The sequence below is a fragment of the Botryllus schlosseri genome, chromosome 1 (genome assembly GCF_051294905.1).
Source record: "Botryllus schlosseri isolate E-star chromosome 1, Bs_hap1, whole genome shotgun sequence".
Taxonomy (NCBI): domain Eukaryota; kingdom Metazoa; phylum Chordata; class Ascidiacea; order Stolidobranchia; family Styelidae; genus Botryllus; species Botryllus schlosseri.
The window spans coordinates 27,530,509-27,552,355 of NC_137236.1; the positions used below are offsets into that span (position 1 = coordinate 27,530,509).

A 21,847-nucleotide genomic window follows, 5' to 3' on the forward strand; every position below is an offset into this window, starting at 1 on the left:
AAAATGAGCATAAATAACGCTAAATAGGGAATTCATGGTACGAACGTAAGCGACGACCTTTCTTCCTTTTTTGACCAACGTAAAATGTTAAAAATACTGTATTTCGAGAGCTGAACCGGAACGTTGACCTTCTTTGATTTCTAGTCAACCAACCACATATTTCACAAATTTACCATTTTCTCCGGATCTTACTCCAGTATTGCAAGTCTTAAAATTTCAAAATGTCCTCCTTTCCCAATTCCAAAATATGGTAACCATCGTCTTGGGATTCATTTGACGTGAGTTTCTCTTCCTACAAGTTTCGACACTTGAGGACGTGCTGGATAACACCAGCACATTCGATCTACTCAGGATTACTTTGCGGGCCGTATGACACTCCTGGACTAACCGATTCCAGACACTAACACGACTCGAGACTTGCGTTGACCGTAATGTTGTATTTGATAAAATATACCCGGTTTAAAAGCTCGTGATATTCGATATGCGCGCACTTATTTTCTTCAACACAAAAACGCATAAAAACTTTTCCATGAATCATTTCACAGACATAAAATCTGCATAAATAACTTTGTGGAGTAAAGCAAATCAATCATTTTACAGACATAAAATCGCCGCACATAACTTTCTGGGTAAAACGAACCATTCCTTTCATAAAGATTCACTGATGGTCGCGCTTCCGACAGCAAGCTACCACCAACCGAAACGATCCTGCGAGGCAAGCTTCAGACAAAGCAAAAATGAGGCACGCCACAAGCTTCAGATTCGTCCTCATTACGTGCCAAGTTTCAGCTGGTAAATGGTCGAATTCAAGCGTTGACAGAAACAAGCCGAAACCACCAACTAAGATGCCCAAAATATTTCCCGCCACAAGTGCGGCGATCCGTCCTTTGGGTCCTGCAAGTGTATACGGTAGCCTAGTATCATTCAACACTTGACATTTACCACATAATCGCCTTAAATCAAGTGTGGTCAGTATACAGAGATACTTTTACGTTTTCCGATTACGCAAATACGTTTTGTCTGCTCCTTATTAGGCCAACTAGTTCCACTTCCATCTAAAACAGTTTTTAGGCGAAAAGTACCTACTCGATGCAGTGAGGATTTCATGAACAAGAAACTGTGAGGAAGTCTAGCAGTGTATAGGTAAAACTACCCACTTGATGGAATGTGGATTTCGTGATTCAGAAACTGAGGTCGTCAATATTTCCCAGGTTTTACCAATACATGCACTAGTTCCTCAAACGGTATTGATTTTAACTACCTCTTACCCCAGTCATCAGGTTTTCAGGCGAAACCAATATTTTTGTACTTTGAAATCACCGCTTGTACGTGTACCCTACTTGAGTAGCAGCATTCTGCGCCGTTACTCTTTTATATTATTTCGAGTACAAACAGTACAGAAGTAGCAGTGTTCAAGGCGCGTCAAAACTACTCAAAGTGGAAGAATAAAATGAATGGCCTGAAAGCATCTAATGAGTTAGTCCTAATTGTTTTTATTCGTTCGCACAGTCGCATACGTGTAATAGTTGAGCGGAGGCATTGAATTGGCTTGACACGGTGTCTGTTACACGCGATTCCTATGACCATTACACTCGCAAAACTGATGTAAGGTTATTTTATAACTACTTCCTACCTATCAACACTAAAGTGGTAAACCGAAAGTTGAACTTGCCTAAAAACTATTAAGGTAGTAAAGTAAAATCAGATGTTGTCCCAAAACAAAACCTCGAAATTAGTACAAGAAGGTGTAACCTACTGAAGTATACTCCTTCGTGACCGACTTACCACAACTGCAACTGCATTCACAACTGCAATCACTCATTCGGATACTTGGTGCATTTTGTTTGAACGCCATACAAACATTAAGCAATGCCTTACCGCATCTCATAGGCACCCCAGTGCTGTCCAGTAGTTCAGAAATAGAATCTGTCGAGGAATCCAGAGCCTCGATGTCGTAGGTCTTCGGGCTGTCACAACCCCGTACGTCACCGCTTGCTGTGCTGCGAAAATTAGTTACCTATTACTGTCTTCAGTTGTCTATACCCTTCTACAGAATACCGTACCTTGCATCATCAACTGGAATTATCGGATTGTCATCGATTGGGACAGGTTCAGTAAGACGAGACGAGTCACGCTCCATCGGGTTTTCCAGTTCGTCATCTTGAAGGCGTTCATGAATTGAATTGATATTCATTATGCCGCATCGTGATGGTTGGTAAAATAGTCAGCATTGATGCTCGATTAGTAGAAGTGATGGCACACAATACAAGAAAAAGTAAGGAACCCAATCCATGCTAACGCTTACTCTTGCTGTAGTAGCGTAAATTAAAGGGAATGAAAAGTACCCACTTATATAGTTATTGAAAGCGTCATGTTCGTGCACTCGCGTACGTTCAGTAGCAAATGTGAAGGGTGCCATTTCCGAAATACAATACTAGGTTGTTCGCAAGAACGCGAAATTCCTGCCGGCACTGCATTATGAGTTTAATATTCGAAAGTATATTCCGCTACCATAGGGTTAACATATGTCCTACTATTAGGGGATTTGTCGTCCTTTTTCAGGTTTTTGAACATATGTTCCGAGGACGCCTAAATGTCTTCCTTTGAGATTTTGTCCTCTTTTTGGAAGATTTTTGTTAAATGTGGGGCAAATTAGACTGAGATACAGTAAATCAGCACTGAAGTAACGCTCCGGTGGCTATTTCGGGAGCTGAGCCGGAAAGTTAACCTTTTTTAGTCAACTGATAGAGAAAAACTGTATTTTGGGCACTGAGCGAGAGAGTTGGCATTTTTAATAGGAATAACCCTACGTTACCATGATGCGGGAGTCATTCCGTTTGTGTATTACGATAGTTTCACTCACAAAGGTGATACAAACCGATGCAAAGACTACTTTGTACCTTACAAAAAGCTCGAGTTTGCAATGGAATTAGTTGTTCATTTAAAACTGTTATAGTACAAGTGTGGGTATTCTGAGCCGTAACCAATTGCGCTAGTGATGAAAGTAGGCATAAGCATCTTGACTACTCCGAAAAATTTGTTATTACTTCGTTACTGACGACCTCTCATCCTAGGCATAATATGCTATTCGGTATTTCATATACACGTCATACATTCGATTCCCATGAATGTTTTCGAAGTATATTTGAACCTATATACGTGACCGCATTCAAAAAGCCCATATCTCCGCACGTATTGCGCAGGGAATAAAATCATACATATGCATGAATTTCATGCTTACTAGCGTATTATATAGCCTCGTTCCACCCATTGCTTTGGTCGCGATGGATTTTGGTTTCAGAAACCACCGATAGTCTGACTTACACTCTAACGCTATACCTATATACGGTAGAAATCTGGTAAATACCGCCGTTGCATTCACAGCGGATATTCGACATGGGCAACTTACGAAGCAACTGTGTTTGAGTTCGTACGCAAGCAAAAGAGGACCAGTCGATACACTTACCTCTGCTGGTGATGAAGCTGGTAGTCGCCCGAGTCGCTATAGTTCTACATTCGTTGCGTGCCCCTATCTCAACAAGCGGCACGATCTCGTCCTCGACATTAACCACGCTCCGAGACATCACAACACGCCGACTCAAAAGGCAGCACGACCCAAAGCTGACAAATCAAATGAGTATCAGCAAATATCTTACGATCGTCTCGCTCTGAGCGTTGTGATGTGAAATACTTAGATCGAATACCTATACTGACGGGGTAAATGCATCCGCACAGGTATTGTTGCTCTGATTACTATAATCTCGGGCAATGATTAGGTTGTTAATGTAGACCTGATTGCTCTTAACAGCTGGGACGTTTATCTATGTATCTTCTGCAGACTGTGTGTGTTACCAATCTACATAGCGTCATGCGAAACAGTGAAAAGTGAAACAGGGTAAAATCTACCTTGCTGTAAGCACGACCGACTGCAGCAGTGGCTCTCGGAATTCCTGACCTCCGAAACTGTAGGATACTTTCTGGTACCCTAGCACTTCGTATCCCTGAGTGCAACAATTAGGAAGACAATGACTATAAAAGATCATCAACTTCAACATTCGTGTTATCAGTTCAGCCCCAGATTATGATAGCGTTGAGTAAAAAAAGTTATCATTTTATGCCATGACTCAATACCATTGCCTCACCGCCGGTAGTCACCTTTTCACATCACCGCAGTGGGATTTGGCATAGTGGTAAATCCGAATTCAAGACTTGGTTTGCGGCAGTAGCGTGTTCAATATAGTGTAAAAGTGTCGTAGGTTCACTGTATATCGCTGTTCTTGCCGTGTCTTTACAAGAAAAACACCAATTAATGACGAACACAAGGCAGGCGAATGAAAAAGTGGCCAAAATACTACCGAATATATCAAGAGGGAGACTGCTACGTCGGGCATTACACCTGGGGGGATGTTAATTGGGTTGCCGTATTTTTGAGGCTCTAATTCCGGACACTCTTTAGTGCCTACTAGCGGGTTTTACAATGAAGTTTGAACAGTGAACACATTGTCTGTCAATAAGTCATCATACGAGCAAAGCTTTGCCTATCGAATGTATACAATAGGGGATTGGAAGGTTTGTCTTTAATGAAGCTCTGGTGATTGCTATGGTCTGCAACAGATTTTTTCACGGGTGGATGTCATCGTTTGGTAGATCCTTCGGTGGACCGCCAGTCGCGTGCTTGACAGCTCTGTTATACTGTTAGGTCGGTGCGGTAATTTGCTTTTGTGTTGGAACCAAGTCCGAGACGACATTTATTTTCAGCCCCCGTCCACCCGAAAAAAACACTGTTCTTGGGCCCACCGTAGGGTAATTAATGCGACTTCTTGGGGGCTTACTATATGCGTCTGGGTGTTGCATTTCGTGAATGAATTCTGCTATTAATATTGGTTACCATATATTACTATAAAACGCATGAGAAGGATGTATCTCCGTTGGCTTCCAACCTTTTATGGTCGCGACCGCATTTCTAATTTGAATACGTTCCCAGACCAGCTCGAAAATTAAATTGATAAGCTGATTATTAAAAGATTTCAGCTTGCCCACACTTACTCACGGCCTATTTACGATCCACATAAAAAAAAGGGCAAACGACGCCCAGGTTAAGAATCACTGTTTTCGATTAAAGCACCCAAACGGCCATTGCGATTACAATCAGAGTTATTTCAGTAAATGATTTTTTTCTTTTTTATTGCATTTTTGCAAGGGTGGTAGTCCCCATAATAAAATAAATATATGCTACACTAAATGCCGCGCAGCGCGAAGAAGAGCTTCAAGTAGCATGAATCTGCTTTAATATGATATTGTCAGTGTTGATTTACGGAAAATTTTGAGCGTACTTGAAGCCTTCAAAATTCCGGACATTTAGACAAATTTTAGAATTTCCTCCTGGACGCAATTTTAATGAAATTCCGGACGCATAGTAACCCTATGTTAGCTTATTATACCTTTCTTGGTCATTGCAGCATCTTCCTGTCTGCTCATTGCATTCCATTGTGTCTTTATATCACATTGTAGGCCAACAGTGTAGTCTTGAGTGGATAAAAATAGTAGAATCGCCGATCATACCGAATATATTATTTATGAACATTCCAAATGCTAACTCAGAATTTAGATGCTTAGTTATACGTCGACAGCAATCCTATTTGTCTAATTTTCTTGACGCATCCTTGAGCAGTTCAAACGGCTCATCAGGATAACCCCACTAGTCTACAGCCTGGTCTACAGCCTGACTATTTAGTAAGTCATAACTCGGGCAAGTATTTGCTGCTCTACATCGCGGGAAAGTTGCACTTAATTTTAACAACAGTTGCCATAAAGTATTGCATTTATGCACAAGTTAGGGTATGCGATATTTGAAAGATTCCGTTGTTCAACCAAACAACTCCAATACTATAATAATACTGCACCCTAAAAAGATATCTGGTGCATTTTAATTAGGTTAAGATTCCAAGTTCAAAATATTACTTGGAGTGAAAATGAATAGCGGGCCGCACAAAAATTTTAGGCGGGCCGCAGGCTTAACATTCCCGCCCTAGACTGTAAATTTACAGATATTAAGTGATGACATTAAGATGCTGCTAATCAATCACATAACTCTTTTGATGCAAATTAAATGGAATAGAACCGCATTAACAACAGCTTTATAGTATGTTTATGTAAATTTCTACGTTATGTTTCGAGCAATACTTTCTAAAAGTTGCGGTATAACTTGCATGAAAAATAGGAACATGTTGTGAAAAAATGCAATATAAAATTCCTACAAACATACTAAAACATCGTACTACAGGAATTTTGAAGATTTAGAAAGCTGCACGAAGCTGTAAAAAACGTTGCAAAGTTGCAAAAACTTGCCCTAATCATAACAAACTGACACGTGCAACTTTCGCTTGGTGGCGATATCTGCACATCACTCTAGCTCACGTTGTTAGACAAAGGCATACCTCCAGCACGCCTCTACCTACTTACAGTCTGCACGAAACCCTGCTGACTACGTTCCGCAAGGCAGCATGTCCCGATGATCCAATCTAAGTACGTCTCAACAAACGCGAGGTAGTGTAGACGAAGTATTCACCTTCATTCAATTAGGATTTAGTGCAACAAATAATCTTGTGGATCCAGGAATAGAATCAATGTCGTACAATCTTATTCGAGGTAACGCAGCAACATATTTCCTAAACAAGCCGAAAGTAGCCTACTTCACTGGATATTACCGAGGTACTTGAGTAAGTGGCTTCGAGAGGAAGAACGAACACTATAGTAACTTTTATTCATTGTAAGCCGATAATAACTTACCAATTCAAAGAATATGTACACAAATACCAAATACGTGATGAGTTGGAGAAAAAATAAACCTGATTGACAGTCTGGAAAATATAGGTGAAAAAGTAAACATACAGAATGATAACAATTAAAAGTAGTGTAAATTGTTGTCGTAGTAGATTTTCATGTTGGCACTTTCAACTCTCCGCGCATCACTGCATATGACAATGTACGGCGTACGCGGATGTATTTGACTTCGGCAAAATGGGTCTAACCCAGGGGTGGGCAACATACGGCCCGCGGGCCGGATCCGGCCCGCGGACAGTTTCCCGTCTTACATGATAATGTGGCCCGCAGCGCCACTCCGCCGAGATACCCCACTACTTGCGTAAGCGTCAAATTATAGTGACTGTATGTTATTATATACTTGTGTACGCACCGTGCGAGAGTAGAGCTCACGCGTAAGTTTATCGAAGCGAGAAGACTTGCAGTATCGGCATTTACCATGTACTCAACCCTAATGAATTGATATCTCGGTAAATTGTGGGTACCGGGCTTATAGAACGCATTGAAATCTTATTTAAGGATTGCACCTTGTGTTAATTAATTAGAGAGAAACAGACGGCGCCTGCATAACAATGCTGTTCTCAAATCTACATTGTCTTCGTCATTATCGGCGATATACGGCTTTGCAGTGACTAGGGCTGGGCACAATGATTCGAGTACTCGAATCTGAATCGAGTATTAATTTTATTGATTCGAGTCGAGTAGTAAAAGACGATATTTTCGAGTACTGAAATTGCAAGCTCCTCGCTACTGAAAGTTAATTTATCAACGAGAATTATAGTTTTGATGCTAGTTTCCAATGTGGAAGGCTTAAAACGCTAATTGGCTGCATTGAAGCATACGAAACATAGTACAAAACTACAAAGCTTACGTTAAATATCACATTTTCGAAGTCATAATCATCCCATAACCTTGTCACGAAGTGCAATGAAATCGGTATGGTCGAAAAAATATCAAAGCATCTTTGATGTGATGGATAACAGGCATTATATGCTTTGCTGTGGCATATAAGGTACATATTTGAACTTTGACATATTACATTCTGTTATGACGTCATAATGTGTGATACTCGAATACTCGACTCGACTCGGAGCATTACACGTGATTCAGAATCGAATCACTCAGGTACTCGACTTTGCCCAGCCCTAGCAGTGACATTGCTCTCGGTAAAATACATTAAGTACGATTTATTCCTTGTATATGTAGATATATGGGCGAATAATGCATCGATTCAGCAATCCGGCCCGCCAAGTACTTAATTTTCCTATATCCGGCCCGCCGACTGTAGAAGTTGCCCGCCCCTGGTCTAACCTAATCTGTGGATGCAAAATTTAATTGTGGGACTACAAACGCCGCCAAATTCATGTGCTCAGAAAAAAATGGAACTCATTGTTTTCGTATAGTTTAAACTAGCGGTTCGTTTCTACAAATGCTATTTGGATATCGCGGAATTATTTGTGAATCGGCATAGTCAATACCATCGTAAGTAGTACCCTCGCTCCTAGAAAGCTACATACAATATCATCATGCTGGACCCATACGCATAACATTGCCTAATGCAAAATAGTGTAGCGGTGATGTGTATGCAATTAAAAATTAGTTATTTTCAGATCGGCCAGGTGTAAAATAACCAATGTACTGGAAATACAATCTATGCCGAAACAACAAAAAAAACATGAATACTAAAACCTACCATATATGTCCGTCGAATGTCGGTACGAAGGGATAAAGAAATTGGTTTCTAATAATCGGAAATATCTCGCATACAGCATGAGTTACGGTGAACTAACTCAATGTTGATGAACTTCTTGGTTTGTTACACACTACGGTGATGTAAGTATGCGGATTTGAGGTCAAATCTACCTATAACAATGCTTTGTGAAGTATACGGTTTAGAGCTGCCCGACTGTATCGTTTCCAGATATTTAGTTTCCGCCCAGCTAAGGACGGGTATGTCAGTTGTATTAACTTATACCGCCATATTTGGTCCGCTAATCTCATCGGGAAATTTTGGCTAGTATCGTTAGAGCGTATCGAACTCTAATCGAGTTACTGGAGGTTGAGATACCACGCGATACAATACTCCACACCCAAATTAAAGGAGAAGGTGACAAGAAGCAATGAATACTCTTTATCATATATCGACAATTCTATATATATGCCTAGAACAACTAATAATATATTCGTATTGAAATAAACCAAGATATTTTCGGCTGACACGGGCTAGGGGTGATCGTCAGCCGAAACTAATTGGGTTTATATCAAGATGAAAATATTATTCAATTGTACATTGAAGTTCTGAACCTCCAAGATGTTCATAAAAAGTCATGGCGTAATTTGATTTTGATGGTGTCAATATAGCATCTGTCGCTTTGAAAACAAATCAATTTCATTTATTATTTTATTTATGCATGAAGTGTTATTAGTCTAATATTCCATGGGCTTTTAAAAGTGTCCTCCACCATGGCATCTCCATATTCTTCCATTGTACATCTTCAACATGAAAATCTGGAAAAACCTGGGTGGCAAAGTTACTTATTTTCCATATTTCTACAGTAGCGTGGGTGCAAATACAAATCAGTTCGTCGTCGCTTTCACTCCCACTCCAATGGGTAAATACGAGTCAAATACTCCAATCCTTATGAAGATATAGGGGTGTTGTGGGTTCCTTTTCACTTTTACTACTTCTTGTGGTAGTAGACATAAAGAGAGCAAGTTTTATTCCTGTGATATATCCCCATTGTAATCAGTGCATATACTCGTTTCCACCCATTAGATTGTGTTTGAAGGCAACATTGGGTAGCAGGAAATAGCAAGGATCTGACTTGCACACTAAACACTCTTGGTCCAGTTAATTCCTCTATTGTCCACCCACATACTAATTAGATACAAATTAATCATCTAGTTCGCGGGACAACGACCTGATATATCGATCTCGTCTTCCGACATATCCCACCTTTTTGTCACCTGTCCTTTTACATTATCTTTGTTTACTTTTCATTCAATGTGCATGCCTCCTTTTTTACATCGCTTAGGCCAGGTGGGTGTCTGATTTGGAAGACTACTCGAAGTCGTTTCGACACCTTGCTATCTTTCATTGTATTGCGGTCTTGTGGTGTATTCAAATGATGAAAATTGTAGCAATAAATCCAGTAGAAAAGAATTGAACATATTTAATGCATATGGTTGTTTGAATCGATCGAAATGTTAATAAAATTGCAACAAAATCAGCACCCCGCACCTAGAGCAAAAACTACTGTTTCAGCAACAATGATCAATCAGCAATGAACAATTAGCAATTGAGCATATGTGATATCCCGTTCCTACGATTTGTGCACCCATGGTTGAGGTAATCCACAATCTATGCAGGTGTATATGATTGATTACATTCAATATCCGAATGGTATATGAATCATTTTCATTTTCTTAGGTTATTTACGGAATTAAGCGAGTCGGTACATCAAAAAAGAAAAAATGTAGATCAGTCGTAAAGTTAACCTCTTATCGGTCACGCTTGACATAGACGGGGACACACCTGCACACAATCACAATTACGTCATGTCAGAAGTCACGGATCATTTCTCCTGGATACACCTTTTGATCCAGGTCAACAGACAGGCTCAAAAGCGAGTGTTGTAATAACATTATAACCGACTCCGTGAACACTTTTCTTAGCCGGATTTTTACGGTTTCGTCATGCAGTCGGTATACAAGAAAGTCTCATTGGCGTATTTTATAGTCAAGTGTCTTCAACGCGAAAATAGAGTAGGGGAATATAAGAAATATGACTGGAATGTGTTCTGCGAATGCGGGCGCACGAGATATGTGATATGCAAAACTCTGCATCGACCTCCAGTTTGGTGTAATACCGAAGAAATATTCTGTTTAGTAGTCACGAATGTCAACACATCAATCGACAATCCCAGAAGCCCACTGTAACGGAATTGGTGTATTTGGTTGAATTGTACCGTAGCATAGGGTGCAAATCAAGTAAACGGCACTTTCTGGTCCAACATTTTGCCTTCATATCTAATCCGATTCGTGAAACCGGGTCAACTATCCATTGTCTTATGGATATATGCGCCAGAATTGAAGCGGGATCTCTTTTCAAGTGCGATTTCAAGAAGGTGCAGAAAGGTGTGACGAATAAAAGAAGACCACCGTCTTAACGGAAAGATTGTGTATTCAAACCCACGAAGATAGAACCTACCAACACGGATATAAATCAAACACAACATTTTCATCCGGGTGATGCTAGACAAATAACAACGAGTAGAAATTAAGTGCAAATGAACGTAGGCACGTAAGATTTATGACAGTGCTTAACACCATAAACCAGAGAGGTGCAACTCCTTCGGTCGGCGAGCCGGATATGGGAAAATGAAGTACTTGGCGGGCCTGATTACAGAATATATACTCTAATCGCGTATTTATCCACCTATATAAGGAATAAATCGTTCTTGATCTAAACTTTAAGATTAAAGCATATAGATTAAAAACAGTAATGAATGAATTCATTGACAGTAGTCATCGGAATCAATCAGACAGACATCTGTAGTCGGTCAAAGTTGTTAACAAGTTCTTCGCACTCTGGCTGTTCTGTCGTATGTAGAAACCCTTAATAAAAACTGCACGCGAACATCAGTCAGATTGGAACACATCTTCGTCTTGGTAATGTTCAATGAACATTGTTCATGGTCGAAAATATATGTACTTCTACACCAGAACATCTCCATCTTTCTCAGGTTGGCAAACATGGATTTATTCTGTGACGCATAAAATTCGTCAATACTTTCAGAATAGAATTTCACTTCCCTGGTAAAAACTCTCTGCGGTGTGTTGCCCTTCCCTGCCAGCGATTGAATATATACCGGGTGGAATAACGACGATTGATCAATGATCATGATGAGTGGCCGCGTGCAGTGTTCATGTTGAAATACACAAATAATGAAATGCTATTCAGGCACTCATAAGTCTGGTGAAATATGCGATGGATACTCGAGAACGGCGTTTCTGCATTATCAAGCAGAATCTTAGTGCGCCGCCTTTTGGGTGTGATCGTGTGAATACGGACTGTTGCTACTAATAGTGCAATACACACCCCTGGGACATATATCTCCGTGAGAATAGGTGTATTTGAGCCTTTCCTCTCATTGGAGTAGGTGTGAAAGCAAAATGTTGCACTAGGAAGTGCCTCTGACCTGATGGGCGCCCAAGTAATAGCGGAAATGTCGTAAATTCACCTATTTTTCACCAGGGTTTGCCGCATTGCCGCACCGTTAGATATATCTCTATCCTATAGTGCAGTAATCATGTTTATGTATGTTGGTCAGACAAGGTCTGATATAGATCCTGGATGCTATCGATACGCTGTATACACAACGGATGATTGCCAAATAAATACTCGACTTCGAAACATCGCGGGGATACACGCCAAATAAAGTCTGCCGATGTGCTTGTATAAGAAACGCCCCATCTCGCTTAAGCTGATTGAGTAAATAGCGTAAGAGTCCTAAAACGTAGTCGAAAAGCGTGCGTCTATTACGAAAGTTTGCTTGATGATTAACTGGAATATAAATAGGGACGACGAAGCTGGATTTACACGCTGATATCATGTAAACAGCTAACGAAAATTAAACAAACATTTACGCTATAAGGTCGTTGGTAAAGTTTACAAGTGGACATCGAACGACTGACCGTATGCATAAATGCGGTTTGCTTAGTTGAGTAGTAGTTCGGAATTATGTTTGCATTCCGATGCAAGGGACTGTTAGCGATTACATGAGGGATTTTCCCATGATCACGTGCCATTATATGATCTTTTCAACTGGTGTTCCAAGGAAGCAAACTTAAATATCTGTAGAGGAGTTGTTACATTTGCTAACGCCGGCTGGAATATCAGTGAGTTGGTGAGCCCTGTTCTAGACAAAAAGGGGTAACGATATGTGACACGTGGCCTCTAAGGCACCCATAAAGATGGAGTTGGCGTGGCCACATTTTGCTTCACTGACAGTAATGGATTGGATAGGCATGTTTGCAAGGCAAAAACTCACCTCCAGTCCTATAGTTTTCTTTCGTAGATGTAAAGAGCATTTCATCAAAATTTCAATCATCAACAGCTGTCCATCATCGTGACTTCCGAAGTAATTAACACTTGTGCGTGATACCAATCACTAGCTGGATTGTAACGAAGTGGCCACTCGACTGTATGGCCGTAGTGTGAAAAATCCCATGCAACGTTAGTGCAAAGTGATGATTATTGGATCGTTACATTCTCGTTTGAAATTTAGTACTAGCTAACGTATTTTCGAAATGCAATAAAGTCAAACGTGATCGTGGGCGTTTCAATAGAATTGTACAACTAAGACTTGTGTCGAAATATATTTCCCGAACCCGAACACCGTATGAGTAATAAGATGATGGCTTGAAGCATTTTTTATAGTGGAGCCAATAGAGTCCCTCCCGCTTGCATATAAAACAAGTCGAAATATTGAGATATCGAGATATACAACTGTGGGCGTGTAAATTGTTTGTGTGTTCATTGTTTATTTATTCAAACCTCGCTTTGTTTGGTGTTCCACAAGAATGTCGTAATGCATAAAGTGTATCAAGGCGCGATATAAGGCGGTGGTTCTCAAAGTGCACCCCTTGGGGGCGTGTAAGGCTCTGATGAGCGGCGCGAAGCCGCAGTTAACTAAATAAAAATTCGCGTTCCGAGCGATTTACCCTCGTTTTATGGCTATTACTTTGTATATTGTCTTAATTTCGTCTTTCAGAATTTTCTCATCAACAGCCATGACCTTCAACGCCATCAAACTATCCGTGGGGATTACTAGCATATTGATTTCTCTCTTGACTATTTTTGATATCACGATAAGAGGGGGCGCGAAATCTTTGACTGTCATAAAGGGGGGCGTGTCGAAAAAAGTTTGGGAACCACGGGTATAAGGTATAAGAACACTGACTAGCGATAAGAATCACGGTTTGAATTGAAGTAACCTTTCTATTCGCACTATTTGACACAATGACACAATGGATGTTACCCAGCGTAGTGACAAAGCAAAAGATAAATTACATGGTGATACAACTATATATGTGTGTTACTACTCAAGAGTGTAGGTCACTAACGACGTCTTGCTTGAACAGATTTTAGGCAAAACTGCTTACTTTTACCTATTCGGATTTTCAAAACCAGAATATATAGTTTGGGAATGAGTTTGCATTTCGAAAGTAACCACGTCCGACCAACACTTGTAAGTATGCGACCCCTCGATCAAATCAATGTTTTCAAAGTAGTTACTGGAGTACTTTACAGACTTTGCCTTTCTACTTCCACTTGAAGGAGCTCTGACACATCGTGGGAATTGGTACTTCCGCTTCCACACCGATTACATTATTTCATAGCATTCCAAATGCTACTCAGAATTTAGATGCTTATAGTTATATGTCGACGGCAATCCTCTGCCTAATTTTCTCGAGGATAATTTGAGCAGTCCAATCGGCACATCAGGATAGTTCTTCTGGTCTGCATCCAGGTCTGCAGCCTGGAGATTGACAATGTAATAAATCAGGTAGTATTTGTATTTGTTGTGCTAAATCGTGGGAACGTTGTACTTAATTTTAACAAAAGTTGCCATAAAATATTGCATTTATGTGCAAGTTAGGCTATGAGATACTAGAAATATTCTGTTGTATAACCAAACAACTCCAATACCATATTGATACTCGACCCTGAAAAGGAAACTAGTACATTTTAATTAGGTTAAGATTCCAAGTTCAAAATATTACTTGGAGTGAAAATGAATAGCGGGCCGCAAAAAAATCTTAGGCGGGCAGCAGGCTTAACATCCCCGCGCTAGACTGTCAATTTACAGATATCAAGTGATTACATTAAGATACTGCTAATCAATCACAAATCTCTTTTTTGTGCAAATTAAATGAAATAGAACCGTAGTTATAATCGCTTTATGGTATGTTTATTTAAATTACTACGTTACCTTTCGAGCAATACCTTCTAAAAGTTGCAATATAACTTGGATGAAAAAAAGGTAAATGTTGCAAAAAGTCGCAATATAAAATTCCTACAAACATACTAAAACATCGTACTGCATACAATTAGAGGATTTAGAATGCTGCGCGAGGTTGTAAAAAAATACGTTACAAAGTTGCAAAAACTTGCCTAGTCATTACAAAGCGACATGTGTGACTTTCGCTTGGTGGCGATATCTGCTCATTAGTCAGGCTAATGTAGTTAGACAAAGGCACGCCACCAGCACGCCTCTACCTACCTACAGTCTTCATTGATCCGTGCAGACTTCGTTCCGCAAGGCAATATGTCACGATGATCCAATCTAAGTACGTCTCAACAAAGGCGTAGTAGCGTAGACGCAGTATTTACCTTCATTAAATTAGGATTAAGTGCCACATATATTCTTGGGTGTCCGGTCAATACCGAGAAAACCATTACCGAGAATGCCTTTACCGAGAATGGACACCACCGAGAATGGACATTACCGAGAATGGACACCACCGAGAATGGACATTACCGAGAATGGACACCACCGAGAATGGACATTACCGAGAATGCAATAGATGCAATGCAGGCATGTTATGCACATGAACACTATGAACAGGTGTGTGTGTGTGCACCACGGCGTTGCCACATTCGGTATCGATGCTCAGGTATAAATTTCTCGACTTCGTCAGTCCCAGTAAGCTATATTCTTGACATTGGCCATTCTCGGTAATGTCCATTCTCGGTGGTGTCCATTCTCGGTAATGATCATTCTCGGTAATGTTCATTCTCGGTAATGCTTTTCTCGGTAATAGTATAGTACCATATTCTTGTGGATCCAGAAATAACATCAATTTCGTAAAATACTATTCGAGGTAACGCAGCGACAGATTTCCTAAACAAGCCGAAAGTAGCCTACTTCACTCCATGTTACTGAGGTACTTGAGTAGGTGGATTCAAGAGGAATAGCGAACCCTATAGTAACTTGAATTCATTGCTAGCCGATAATAACTTACAAATTCAAATTCAACTTGGAGAAAAATAAACCTGATTGAGAGTCTGCAAAATATAGGTGAAAAAGTAAGCATGCAGAATGATAACAATTAAAAGTAGAGTAAATTGTCATTTTCATGTCAGCACTATCAATTCTCCGTGCACCACTGCATATGACAATGTACGCAGATGTATTTGACTTCGGCAAAATGGGTCTAACCAAATGTGTGGATGCGAAATTTGATTGTGGGACTACAAACGCCGCCAAACTCATGCGCGCAGAATTATATGGAACTCACTTTTCCCGTATAGTTTAAACTGGCTGTGCATTTTTATAAATACAATCTGGATATCGCGGAATTATTTATGAATCGGCATTGTCACTACCATCGTAAGTAGAACACTCGGTGTTAGTAAGCTATATGCTCATCAACATCATGCTGGGCCAATACGCATAGCATTGACGAATGCAAAATAGTGTAACGGTGATGTGTATGCAATCAGAAATTAGTTATTCTCAGATGGGGCTGGTGTAGAATAATCAATGTATACTGGAAATACAATCTATGCCGAAACAACATCAGCCATGAATACAAAAACCCACAATATATGTCCGTCGAATGTCGGCAGGGAGGGATAAAGAAATTGGTTTGTGATAATCAGAAATATCTTGCAGACAGCATCAGTTAAAGTGAACTAACACAATGTCGAGGGAGTTCTTAGTTTGTTACAAACTATGGTGATGTAAGTGTACGGATTTGAGTTCGAATCTACCCATAACAATGCTTTGTATAAGGTTCAGAGCTACCCGACTGTATCGAATCCGGATATTTAGTTTCCGCCCAACTATGGACGAGTATGTCAGTTGTATTAACTTCTATCGCCATATTTGGTCCGCCCATTTCATCGGGAAATTTCAGCTGCTATCGTTCGAGCGCATCGATCTCTATTCGAGTTACTGGAGGTTGAGATACCACGCGATACAATAACCCACACCCAAATTAAAGGAGAAGGTGAAAATAAACAATGAATACTCTTCAGTATATGTATACAATTAAATATGTGTTTGAAAAGTCTAATAATATTGTCATATTGACACAAACCAGAATATGTTCGGCTAACTCTCGTCGAGAGTTATAGTCAGCTGACGGGTGTCAGCCGAAGCTGTCGAGTTTTTACATCAATATCAACATTTGACTCGATTGTTTATTGGAGATCAGTACCTCCAAGATACCTTTATTTATGCATGAAGTGTCATTAGTCTAATATTCCATGGGCTTTGAAAAGTGTCCTCAACCCTGACATCTCCGAATTGTTCCATTGTACATCTTCAACATGAAAATCTGTAAAATATACTTATTTTACATATTTCTACCACAGCGTGGGTGCAAACTGCAAATACATATCAGATCGTCGTCGATTTCACTCCCACTCCAATGGATAAATACGAGTCAAATACTCCAATCCTTATGGAGATATAGGGGTGTTGTGGGTTCCTTTTCTCCTTTTACGGGTAACAACTTTTACTACTTTTTGTGGTAGTACACAAAATGATAGCAAGCTTTTTTCCTGGGATATATCCCTATTGGATTCACTGCATAGACTCGTCTTCGCCGATTAGATTGGGTTTGAAGGCAACATTGGGTAGCATAAAATAGCAAGACCCTGATTGCACACGACACAAACTTGTGATTCAGTGGATACATCTATTCTCCATCAACATATTTACGGCAAATAGTGTTTTGTTCCGATCAAAATCTTACTAAAAGTCCCACAAAATCAACACCCCACGACTAGAGCAAATGCTACTGTTTCACCAACAATGATCATTGATTAATCAGCAATGGGCAATGAGCACACGTGATATCCCGTTTTCCACGATTTGCGCACCTGTGGTTGAGGTAATCCACAATATCTGTAGGTGTATATGATTACATTCAATATCACATACAGTGGTGGCTTTTGGGGTGGGCGAGGTGGGTGGTCGCCCGCCCCCCCTGGTCGAAGGGCCCCCCTATTTGGATTTTGCGCTTTTTCAAGGATAATGACGAATAAACATGGAAATCCGTGTACCAAGCAAGAATATGATTCCGTACAGATGTGTCAATCATCATCAAATCACTGCATTTGTTAGAATAGTCCCATATCCCGATAATCATCACGTCTCTGCATGCGGTAGAATTACTAAGTTTTGACGTAGTCTATCCTTGCACACATGTAGAATAGACGTGGCCGAATCCAGCAACTGAGCAACCCTTTGCGGTGGTGAAAGATAGACAATATAACCGCTGCGAAAGGGGGGCCTGGGGGGTGGACAGATACTTATAGGGCCCCCTGGTATGTCTCGCCCAGCCCCCCCCCCCCCCCCCTTTCGTAGGGCCACCACTGATACGTGATACACATATACGTATATAAATCATCATTTAGTCGAAATAATACATTTTATCATATTAAAGGATTAGGGGTTAAAGGGTATTAAAGGATTTAAACTAGTCCGTATATCACAGAAGATCAATTATAGATCAGTCGCGGAGATAACAACGTATCGTTCACGCTTGATTTAGAAGCGCGCACACATGCTTACAATCACAATTACGTCATGCCAGAAGTCACGGATAATGTCTCCTCAATACACCTTTTGATCGAGGTCAATTGATAAGCCAACATTCGAGCATTGTAATAACACTGTACGGTTTCGTCATCCAGTCGGTATACAAGAAAGTCTCATCGGCGTATTTTGTAGTTAAGTGACTTTGATGCTAACATAAAGTAGGGGAATATAAGAAATATGAACGGAATGTGTTCCGGTAATGCGGGTGCACGGAAGATAAGCATAATACTTCATCGAGCTGCAGTTTGATATAATACCGAAGAAATATTCTGTTTGGTAGTCATAAAGCTGAAACATCAATCAACATTCCTACAGGCGCACTGTAATGGGAATGACGTGACGAATTGACTGAATTGTACCGTAGCATAGCGTCATCAGGTAAACGGCACTTCCTGGTTCAACATTTTGCTTTCATATCTAATCCAACTTGTTAATTCGGGTCAACAACACTTAATATTATGGATGGATGTTCCAGATGTGGAGTGTGTTCTCTCTCTCTCTCTCTCTCTCTCTCTCTCTCTCTCTCTCTCTCTCTCTCTCTCTCTCTCTCTCTCTCTCTCTCTCTCTCTCTCTCTCTCTCTCTCTCTCTCTCTCTCCCCCTCTCTCTCTCCTCCTTCTTCATACAGTAACCCAGGGTTGTAACCAAGTCACAAGGCTCCTAGTCACAAGTCAATCTCACTTTTATATTTTTGACTCGAGTCAAGTCGAGTCATTTTCAATTCCCACCGAGTCAAGTCCGAGTCCAAGTCAACGAGCAGGGGATCGAGTCCGAGTCATGTTATTATGACTCGAGTCCGAGTCCAAGTCATTGTGTTTATTGCCCAGTTTCCAGTTAGAGTCTTCCTAACCCCACTTTTTAACTCTGTTTGGTGATATTGAATGGTTCGCATTTATAATATATCAATTTTCTTCACTTTTAGCAGTTTCTGGTCGCATTTTCAAGCACCAGTACCAACAAACGAAATCCCAAAAATGTGTTGGCTTCGAAATTACAATGAAATGTCGGTCTTGGTCGTCTGAATCTCGAGTCAATGACTTGCTTCGAGTCATGCGCAGTGACTCGAGTCCAAGTCGAGTCAATACACAGATTGACTCGAGTCGAGTCGAGTCATTTCCGTATTTTGAGAAAATGACTCGAGTCGAGTCATCCGAAAATCGTGACTCGAGTCTGACTCGAGTCGAGTCATGACTCGAGTCATTACAACCCTGCAGTAACCACAAGAATTAAACCAGCGTTCGAATATATTCGGGGACAAAGTGTCGCGGATTGATCGCGATGATTGGCTTAAACCATGCGCCTCATTTAGGTTGAAACACGCGAATGAGGGAATGGTGTTCCCTGTTCACTGTTCAGTCACCCATAGGTCCAGTGAAATATGCGATGGATACCCGAGAACGGCGTTTCTGAGCTATCAAACAGGTTCCATTTTGGTGGCCGCCTTTTGGGTCTGAATACAGACTGATTTGCTAATAGTGCAAAATACACCCTGCAGGTACAGATATCCCCGTGAGAATTCGTGTACTTGAGCCTTTCTTCTCGTTAGAATAGGTGTGGAAGCAAAATGCTGCACTAGAAAGCACCAATGGCCTGATATGCACCCACGTAATAGTGGAAATCTCGTAAATGCAATTTTTTTCCACCGGGGTTAGCCGTATTACCGGTAGATAATCTCTACCTTGTAGTATAGTTGTCATGTTTATGTTGATCAGACAAGGTCTGATAGTTTCTGGTTGCTGTCTGTACGCTGTATACACAGCGAATAATTTCCCAAATACATTCCCGACTTGACAGCATCGTGGGGATACACGCAAAATAATGCCTGCCAATGTACTTGTATATGAAATAAGCTTGCGGTTTGCTTAGAGATTCACTGGAATCTGCGTAGGGACGAAGAAGCAGGGTTTTCACGTTGATATAATGCAAATAATTAACAACATTCAAGCAAACATATTTGCTATATGGTCGTTGGTAAAGTCTACAACTCGACCTCGGACGAATGAGGACAAATATAGGTCTAGTTTACTCAGTGGGTTATAATAGTTTGGAATTATGTTTGCATTCAAGTTGCAAGTGTCTCTTAGCGATTATATGCGGGATTTCCCCGTGATGAAGTGGCATGTCATGAGCTTTGCAACCGCTGTTCCGCGTAAGCGAACGAAAATACCAGTGGAGGTATGGTTATAATCACAAACACCAGCTCGAGTATTGGTGTCTTGGTGACCCCTGTTCTATTCAAGAAGGGGCAAAGAGCGGTGACACGTGACCACAAAAGCACACATATAGATGAAGTTAGCGTGCCCACATTATTTTGCCTTACTGACCGTAATGGATTGGATGGGCATGTTTGCAAGGCAACAAGTCACCTCCGGCCCTCTAGCTTTCATCAAAATATCAATGTGCAATTTTTCCTGTGACATGGCCTTGTCAACAACAGCTCTGCATTCAATTTCATGACTTCAAAAGTAATTAACAATTGTAGCAACACAATCACTAGCTGTATTTGTAACGAAGTAGGCACTCGTCTGGCAGTTGTGTGGAAAATCCCATTCAGCATTAGTGCAAAATAAAGATTATTGGATCGTTACAGTCTTGTGTGGAATTTAGTCCTAGCTAAAGTATTTTCGAACAGCATTAGAGTCAAAGGTGGACGTTGGTGTTCCAATAGAATTGGACATAATTGACAACTAGAATATCTTTTTTCGAACCCGAACACCGAATGAGTAATAAAGATGCTAGCTTGAACTATTTTATTTTTCAACTCGGATCCCATTGAGTCCCTCCCTCTTGCATATCAAACAAGTTGAGATATTGAGATATCGAGATATACAACTGTGGGCGTGTGAATTGTTTATGTTTTAATTGTTCATTTGGTCAAACATCGTTTTGTTTGGTGTTCCAAAAGAATGTCGTAATACATAAAGTGTTTCAAGGCGCGATGCAGCCTTGGGGGCTTGGAAGGCAATGAAGAGGGGCGCTAAGCCGCTGTTAACTAAAGAAAAATTCGCGCACCGCGCGATTTACCCTCGTTTTATGGCTATTGCTTTGTATTTGTTAATTTCGTCTTTAAGAATTCTCTCATCAACAGCCATGACCTTCAACGCCATCAGACTATCCGCTGGGATTGCTAGCATACTGATTGCTCTCTTCAATATTTTTTGATATCACGATAAGTGGGCGCGAAATTTAACACTGTCATAAAGGGGGGCGTGTCGAGAAAAGTTTGAGAACCACGGGTATAAGATATAAGAACACTGAATAGCTATAAGAATCACGGTTTGAATTGAAGTCACCTTTCTGTTCGCACTGTTTGACACAATGACGCAATGGATTATACCGAGCATAATGGCAAAGCTAAAGACAAAATACACGATGATACAAGTACATATGTGTGTTACTACTCCAGAGT

The 21,847-nt window shown here is 40.6% G+C and overlaps 1 protein-coding gene across 4 annotated transcripts; it reads right to left on the reverse strand.

Moving 5' to 3' along the window:
• Positions 1–417: 417 nt before the first annotated feature.
• On the reverse strand, positions 418–3,688 carry LOC145446568 (uncharacterized). 4 transcript variants are annotated; one of them, XM_080324936.1, is made up of 4 exons: positions 3,467–3,688; positions 2,064–2,160; positions 1,879–2,000; positions 418–885 (listed from the first exon to the last, which is right to left on the reverse strand). In XM_080324936.1, the coding sequence occupies exons 1-4, from the start codon at positions 3,582–3,584 to the stop codon at positions 659–661; spliced, it is 564 nt and encodes a 187-aa protein (XP_080181062.1). In that variant the 5' UTR covers positions 3,585–3,688; the 3' UTR covers positions 418–658. The 4 variants fall into 4 exon arrangements, with proteins under 4 accessions (XP_080181062.1, XP_080181053.1, XP_080181056.1 ...); XM_080324927.1 differs by having other exon boundaries at positions 418–894; XM_080324930.1 differs by having other exon boundaries at positions 1,879–1,991; positions 2,052–2,160.
• Positions 3,689–21,847: the final 18,159 nt, after the last annotated feature.